Source organism: Electrona antarctica (assembly GCF_951216825.1).
Source record: "Electrona antarctica genome assembly, contig: scaffold_93, whole genome shotgun sequence".
Classification (NCBI taxonomy): Eukaryota; Metazoa; Chordata; class Actinopteri; order Myctophiformes; family Myctophidae; genus Electrona; species Electrona antarctica.
Window position 1 is genome coordinate 390,441 of NW_027638165.1, and position 9,079 is coordinate 399,519.

General features: G+C 43.6%; 1 protein-coding gene across 5 annotated transcripts in view; it reads right to left on the bottom strand.

The window, feature by feature from the left end:
- Positions 1 to 2,795: 2,795 nt before the first annotated feature.
- Positions 2,796 to 9,079, bottom strand: part of duox2 (dual oxidase 2) — a 9,019-nt gene continuing 2,735 nt past the window's right edge. For all 5 annotated transcript variants that reach the window (XM_079531222.1, XM_079531225.1, XM_079531224.1 and 2 more), the window contains exons 3-7: positions 8,631 to 8,688; positions 7,739 to 7,873; positions 5,637 to 5,844; positions 4,544 to 4,758; positions 2,796 to 3,601 (exon numbers count right to left, since the gene is read on the bottom strand). In XM_079531222.1, the coding sequence (XP_079387348.1) occupies positions 3,396 to 3,601; positions 4,544 to 4,758; positions 5,637 to 5,844; positions 7,739 to 7,873; positions 8,631 to 8,688 (822 nt within the window). In that variant the 3' untranslated portion in view covers positions 2,796 to 3,395. The remainder of the gene's footprint in view (positions 3,602 to 4,543; positions 4,759 to 5,636; positions 5,845 to 7,738; positions 7,874 to 8,630; positions 8,689 to 9,079) is intronic.

A 9,079-nucleotide genomic window follows, 5' to 3' on the forward strand; every position in this document is an offset into this window, starting at 1 on the left:
GGTGCATCTCACTAGCCAACACACAATGAAGTATAAATGTCTCCTAGGGTGCATCTCACTAGTCAACACACAATGATAAATGTCTCCTAGGGTGCATCTCACTAGTCAACACACAATGAAGTATAAATGTCTCCTAGGGTGCATCTAGTATAAATGTCTCCTAGGGTGCATCTCACTAGCCAACACACAATGAAGTATAAATGTCTCCTAGGGTGCATCTCACTAGTCAACACACAATGAAGTATAAATGTCTCCTAGGGTGCATCTCACTAGCCAACACACAATGAAGTATAAATGTCTCCTAGGGTGCATCTCACTAGCCAACACACAATGAAGTATAAATGTCTCCCAGGGTGCATCTCACTAGTCAACACACAATGAAGTATAAATGTCTCCCAGGGTGCATCTCACTAGTCAACACACAATGAAGTATAAATGTCTCCTAGGGTGCACCTCACTAGTCAACACACAATGAAGTATAAATGTCTCCTAGGGTGCATCTCACTAGCCAACACACAATGAAGTATAAATGTCTCCTAGGGTGCATCTCACTAGTCAACACACAATGAAGTATAAATGTCTCCTAGGGTGCATCTCACTAGTCAACACACAATGAAGTATAAATGTCTCCTAGGGTGCATCTCACTAGCCAACACACAATGAAGTATAAATGTCTCCTAGGGTGCATCTCACTAGTCAACACACAATGATAAATGTCTCCTAGGGTGCATCTCACTAGCCAACACACAATGAAGTATAAATGTCTCCTAGGGTGCATCTCACTAGTCAACACACAATGAAGTATAAATGTCTCCTAGGGTGCACCTCACTAGTCAACACACAATGAAGTATAAATGTCTCCTAGGGTGCATCTCACTAGCCAACACACAATGAAGTATAAATGTCTCCTAGGGTGCACCTCACTAGCCAACACACAGTGAAGTATAAATGTCTCCTAGGGTGCACCTCACTAGCCAACACACAGTGAAGTATAAATGTCTCCTAGGGTGCACCTCACTAGCCAACACACAATGAAGTATAAATGTCTCCTAGGGTGCGTCTCACTAGTCAACACACAATGAAGTATAAATGTCTCCTAGGGTGCATCTCACTAGTCAACACACAATGAAGTATAAATGTCTCCTAGGGTGCATCTCACTAGCCAACACACAATGTAGTATAAATGTCTCCTAGGGTGCACCTCACTAGCCAACACACAATGAAGTATAAATGTATCCTAGGGTGCATCTCACTAGTCAACACACAATGAAGTATAAATGTCTCCTAGGGTGCATCTCACTAGCCAACACACAATGAAGTATAAATGTCTCCTAGGGTGCATCTCACTAGTCAACACACAATGAAGTATAAATGTCTCCTAGGGTGCACCTCACTAGCCAACACACAATGAAGTATAAATGTCTCCTAGGGTGCACCTCACTAGCCAACACACAATGAAGTATAAATGTCTCCTAGGGTGCATCTCACTAGTCAACACACAATGAAGTATAAATGTCTCCTAGGGTGCATCTCACTAGTCAACACACAATGATAAATGTCTCCTAGGGTGCATCTCACTAGCCAACACACAATGAAGTATAAATGTCTCCTAGGGTGCATCTCACTAGCCAACACACAATGAAGTATAAATGTCTCCTAGGGTGCATCTCACTAGTCAACACACAATGATAAATGTCTCCTAGGGTGCATCTCACTAGCCAACACACAATGAAGTATAAATGTCTCCTAGGGTGCATCTCACTAGCCAACACACAATGAAGTATAAATGTCTCCTAGGGTGCATCTCACTAGTCAACACACAATGATAAATGTCTCCTAGGGTGCACCTCACTAGTCAACACACAATGATAAATGTCTCCTAGGGTGCATCTCACTAGTCAACACACAATGATAAATGTCTCCTAGGGTGCATCTCACTAGCCAACACACAATGAAGTATAAATGTCTCCTAGGGTGCATCTCACTAGCCAACACACAATGAAGTATAAATGTCTCCTAGGGTGCATCTCACTAGTCAACACACAATGATAAATGTCTCCTAGGGTGCATCTCACTAGCCAACACACAATGAAGTATAAATGTCTCCTAGGGTGCACCTCACTAGTCAACACACAATGAAGTATAAATGTATCCTAGGGTGCATCTCACTAGCCAACACACAATGAAGTATAAATGTCTCCTAGGGTGCATCTCACTAGCCAACACACAATGAAGTATAAATGTCTCCTAGGGTGCATCTCACTAGTCAACACACAATGAAGTATAAATGTCTCCTAGGGTGCGTCTCACTAGTCAACACACAATGAAGTATAAATGTCTCCTAGGGTGCATCTCACTAGCCAACACACAATGAAGTATAAATGTCTCCTAGGGTGCATCTCACTAGCCAACACACAATGAAGTATAAATGTCTCCTAGGGTGCATCTCACCAGCCAACACACAAGAGGAGGTTGAATGAACTGAACTGAAACCAGCGCTCCCCAAAACAACAGGTTTGGAGATCTGTTGGGAATTGATTACATGAAACAGTCACCCTTGCGACCAGTCTCAATGTTAGTAAACAAATAATTGGTCTATGGAATGTATGGAATGCACGTGCTAATACAAAGTATTTAAAATATTGCTTTGATGCTCATATTATGCTTAGGATGCATAAAGTTCCATAGAGCTAGACCATATGGACATATGACATCATCAGAATGCGACAGGAGCAGTTCATATTGAGTAAAAGACTTTTTATTTATGAAAGAAATAAAATATTTAAGGTGTTTTTTATTTTTTATTTTAGTTATAGAGGGCAAGTATAATGTTTTAAGGCATATTTGTCTTATTAGCCAGGGATCCTTTTAAACACGAATAATCTGGAACATTACAACATTTGAAACAGACATAAAAGTATTCTTTATGTACATTTGTTTTTTTACAAAAACAATAATTATATACAGTATACAGTAAGTAACACACACACACACACACACACACACACACACACACACACACACACACACACACACACACACACACACACACACACACACACACACGTGCACGCAGGCATGCACTCTCTCTCTCTCCCTCTCTCACACGCCCGCACACACACACACACACACGCGCACACGCACACGCACACGCACGCACACACACACACACACGCGCACACGCACACGCACGGACACACACACACACGCACGCACACGCACACACAGGCTCAGAAAATCTCATTCCCTCTGTAACACAATCGGCAAAAAAACAAAAAATGGTAATTTCAAGTATCATCTGTAAAAGCTGGTCTGTGAGATCTGTTGAAGCTGAGACGAGAGATGACTGCTGGTCTTTGAGATCTAGAGTTGTCAGAGGTCATAAAGGTCAGAGGTCATGAACTCACGGGGATGTGCACAGAGGTCATGACCTTACAGGGAAGGTGGTCAGAGTTCAGGAACACAGAGTTGAGGTAACCTTCGCCGTACTGAAGGTCGTCCTCAAGGTCGTCCACGGCTACGCTGAACGCCGCTCTGACCTTCTCCGGAACCACCAGGTCAAACAGGACGAGCACGCCCCCAACGACCAAACATAGAGTTCCTGTTGATCACATGACCAGGTTAAACCACGCCCCCAACGACCAAACATAGACTTCCTGTTAATCACATGACCTGGTTAAACCACGCCCCCAACAACCATACATAGACTTCCTGTTGATCACATTACCAGGTTAAACCACGCCCCCCCAACGACCAAACATAGACTTCCTGTTGATCACATGACCAGGTTAAACCACGCCCACAACGATCATACATAGAGTTCCTGTTGACCACATGACCAGGTTAAACCACGCCCCCAACAACCAAACATAGACTTCCTGTTGATCACATGACCAGGTTAAACCATGCCCCCAACGACCATACATAGAGTTCCTGTTGACTACATGACCAGGTTAAACCACGCCCCCAACGACCAAACATAGAGTTCCTGTTGATCACATGACCAGGTTAAACAGTACAGTACAGTATGAGTAGTACAGTACAGTACAGTACAGTACAGTACAGTACAGTACAGTACAGTACAGTACAGTACAGTATGAGTAGTAGGCCTACAGTACAGTACAGTATGAGCAGTACAGTACAGTACAGTACAGTACAGTACAGTACAGTACAGTACAGTACAGTACAGTACAGTACAGTACAGTACAGTACAGTACAGTAGAGTACAGTATGAGTAGTAGGCCTACAGTACAGTACAGTATGAGCAGTACAGTATGAGTAGTAGGCCTACAGTACAGTACAGTATGAGCAGTACAGTACAGTACAGTACAGTACAGTACAGTACAGTACAGTACAGTACAGTACAGTACAGTACAGTACAGTACAGTACAGTATGAGTAGTAGGCCTACAGTACAGTACAGTATGAGCAGTACAGTACAGTACAGTACAGTACAGTACAGTATGAGCAGTACAGTACAGTACAGTACAGTACAGTACAGTACAGTATGAGTAGTAGGCCTACAGTACAGTACAGTAACACACCTGTGGCGAGCGCCAGCCAGAAGGAGTGGCTGTAGTGCGTCTGGAAGGAAGCCACGCCCACAGAGAAGATGCATGCTGGGACGTTCATGATGGTGGAGAAGGAAGCCACGGAGAAGAAGATGAAGGCGGAGGTGGCTAGCATCATGTAGCCGGCGTACAGGATGACCGGGAGGCACAGGAGGATGTTAGCTAGGACCCAGCAGCAGAATGCAGTCCTGTAAGATAACATAACATCATCAGCGTACAGGATGACCTGATGTAGCAGGATATTAGCCACTAGCATCATGTAGCCAGCGTACAGGATGACCTGATGTAGCAGGATATTAGCCACTAGCATCATGTAGCCGGCGGATGACCGGGAGGCACAGGAGGATGTTAGCTAGGACCCAGCAGCAGAATGCAGTCCTGTAATGTGTGTTAACAGATAGGACAGATCTATAACTGTGTGTTAACAGATAGGACAGATCTATAACTGTGTGTTAACAGATAGGACAGATCTATAACTAGTGCTAGTGGCTCAGGAGGTAGAGCAGGTCGTCCAATGATCCATGGGTCGGCGGTTCGAATCCCGGCTCCTCCTGTCTACATGTCGAAGTGTCCTTGGGCAAGACACTGAACCCCACATTGCTCCCGATGTGCTGGTTGGTACCTTGCATGGCTTCCGCCGCAATCGGTGTATGAATGTGTGTGTGAATGGGTGAATAATGCACAATCTATGTAAAGCGCCTTGGATAAAGGCGCTATATAAATGCACCATTTACCATTTACCATTTATAACTGTGTGTTAACAGATAGGACAGATCTATGGCTGTGTGTTTGGAATACCTGAACGATGTATGTAAGATCACAGACATTCTAGGTCTGCACTAAGGTCCAACATTCTTGTCTCATAACTGTGACAATAATTCACTTATGATGATGATGATGATGATGAGTTACCAAAGTGTTGCGGACGTGTATCGTCCAGAGTATCGGTACTGGTAGATCAGACCACATGTTGGTGGAGGTTAGAGTTAGTTTCTGGGTTTAGGGACCATAGGGTTAGGGTCAGGTTTAGGGTCAGGGTCAGGGTTAGGGTCAGGGTTATATTCACCAGAGTGTTGCCGAGGCGTATCGTCCAGAGTATCGGTACTGGTAGATCAGACCACAGGGGTTGGTCGTGGTGAACTTCTCGGCGAGGTACAGGATGGGGTTGGGAAGACCTCTCTCCAGAGCCTCCTCAAAGTCCTTCTCGATGGAATCCTCCCAGCTGAACATCTCGTTGTAGTCGATGGTCTCATTGAGCTGCACCACAGGAGTCCCTGGACCAGAACAACCATTTATTGTATTATACTGTATATTATCTGTACATTAAGGGTTAGGGTAGCTCATAACAAGACAAAGTAGCTCATAACATTTTTGAGGGGCGCTAGCCCCTCCTATACACAGGTTTAATGTTTGTCTTTAGTTCAATGTTTGTTTTGTAAACGCATTGACAATGAAGGGAACATTTACGTCATAATGTCCCTCATTACGTCATATTGTCTCTTTATTGTTAATGGCGTTTAATGTTTGTGTTTGCACCGTTTGTTTTACATCACCATTACATCACCTAATCAACATGAGTTAGACTTTAATATATTAGCGCCCATCACTTCACACGGGTGTGATTTTCATGAAACAAAAGCTTTGCACTTTGAAAGAGGATGACCTGATGTAGCAGGATATTAGCCACTAGCATCATGTAGCCAGCGTACAGGATGACCTGATGTAGCAGGATATTAGCCACTAGCATCATGTAGCCAGCGTACAGGATGACCTGATGTAGCAGGATATTAGCCACTAGCATCATGTAGCCGGCGTACAGGATGACCTGATGTAGCAGGATATTAGCCACTAGCATCATGTAGCCAGCGTACAGGATGACCTGATGTAGCAGGATATTAGCCACTAGCATCATGTAGCCAGCGTACAGGATGACCTGATGTAGCAGGATATTAGCCACTAGCATCATGTAGCCAGCGTACAGGATGACCTGATGTAGCAGGATATTAGCCACTAGCATCATGTAGCCGGCGTACAGGATGACCTGATGTAGCAGGATATTAGCCACTAGCATCATGTAGCCGGCGTACAGGATGACCTGATGTAGCAGGATATTAGCCACTAGCATCATGTAGCCGGCGTAGAGGATGACCTGATGTAGCAGGATATTAGCCACTAGCATCATGTAGCCGGCGTACAGGATGACCTGATGTAGCAGGATATTAGCCACTAGCATCATGTAGCCGGCGTACAGGATGACCTGATGTAGCAGGATATTAGCCACTAGCATCATGTAGCCAGCGTACAGGATGACCTGATGTAGCAGGATATTAGCCACTAGCATCATGTAGCCGGCGTACAGGATGACCTGATGTAGCAGGATATTAGCCACTAGCATCATGTAGCCAGCGTACAGGATGACCTGATGTAGCAGGATATTAGCCACTAGCATCATGTAGCCAGCGTACAGGATGACCTGATGTAGCAGGATATTAGCCACTAGCATCATGTAGCCGGCGTACAGGATGACCTGATGTAGCAGGATATTAGCCACTAGCATCATGTAGCCGGCGTACAGGATGACCTGATGTAGCAGGATATTAGCCACTAGCATCATGTAGCCGGCGTACAGGATGACCTGATGTAGCTTCTAATTCAAGTTTTCCCTAAAGCTGCAATGTTGGTGAGTTTAACGTTGTTAGATCGCAAATGCAATTTGGATGAGTGGGTAGTCAATGGAGGGTATTGCAACTCTAGATTCATCCATTATAAAACAATCTAGAGTTGCACTTTGCGGCCAAGGGACCACCAGTGGTCCTTGAGGGGGTTGAGCTGTAGAACTGTTGAGTGAACCATGTGTTGAGTTGTAGAATTAGAGACCTTTAGACTATTAGTACTATTACTACTAATTAGACTATTAGTACTATTACTACTAATTAGACTATTAGTACTATTACTACTAATTAGACTATTAGTACTATTACTACTAATTAGACTAAATTCTAAATCTATCTCCTGTATTACACTGTATACAGGAGATAGCATGATCATGATGTCATACAGTCCAACATGCAGAACTGTGTGTGTGCGTGCGTGCGTGCGTGCGTGCGTGCGTGCGTGCATGCGTGCGTGCGTATGTGCGTGCATGCGTGCTTGCGTGCGTGTGCGTACCTTTCAGTGTAACGTTAACCCCGTACAGCCCAACGTGCAGGCCGATCTCAGCACTGACCACAGAGCTGCTGAAGGACTTGTAGCTCGACGTGGTGTTGACCCTGGCCTCGGCCCAGTCACTGGTGTAGTTTAGAGCTATGTGCACACACACACACACACGCACGCACACACACACAGACACACACACACACACACACACACACACACACACACACACACATACACAATTTATATTAAGATACATTTGTGTGACTGTAAAGACGAAACGGAAGTGGGGAAGAGGCTTCCGTTGCTCCAGACTGTATGACGGAAGCATTTATATTTTACTAATGATCAGAGCTTCCGTTGCTCCAGACTGTATGACGGAAGCATTTATATTTTACTCATGATCAGAGCTTCCGTTGCTCCAGACTGTATGACGGAAGCATTTATATTTGACTCATGATCAGAGCTTCCGTTGCTTCAGACTGTATGACGGAAGCATTTATATTTTACTCGTGATCAGAGCTTCCGTTGCTCCAGACTGTATGACGGAAGCATTTATATTTTACTCATGATCAGAGCTTCCGTTGCTCCAGACTGTATGACAGAAGCATTTATATTTGACTCATGATCAGAGCTTCCGTTGCTCCAGACTGTATGACGGAAGCATTTATATTTGACTCATGATCAGAGCTTCCGTTGCTTCAGACTGTACGACGGAAGCATTTATATTTTACTCATAGAGCTTCCGTTGCTCCAGACTGTACGACGGAAATGAATGAGATGAATATGCTGATTATAATTATAATAAATTAATAAATTATAATAAATTAACTCACCTACTATCACCACTCCTATGAATAAGATTTATAATTATAATAAATGAATAGATTATAATACATTAACTCACCTACTATCACCACTCCTATGAATAAGCTGATTATGACTCGGAATGTCCAGAACAGCCTCTGAAACGACATACAGCAGTTTATAGGGTTATAGGGGGTCCTTATAGGCTTCTAGGGGTCCATATTTACATGTCTTCTGTGGTGTCTAACATTACACCTAGCTACACGTTTAAGCATTTATTTAATATTTACATGTCTTCTGTGGTCTAACATTACACCTAGCTACACGTTTAAGCATTTATTTCATATTTACATGTCTTCTGTGGTCTAACATTATACCTAGCTACATGTTTAAGCATTTATTTAATATTTACATGTCTTCTGTGGATTCTAACATTACACCTAGCTACATGTTTAGCATTTATTTCATATTTACATGTCTTCTGTAGACTCTAACATTACACCTAGCTACATGTTTAGCATTTATTTCATATTTACATGTCTTCTGTAG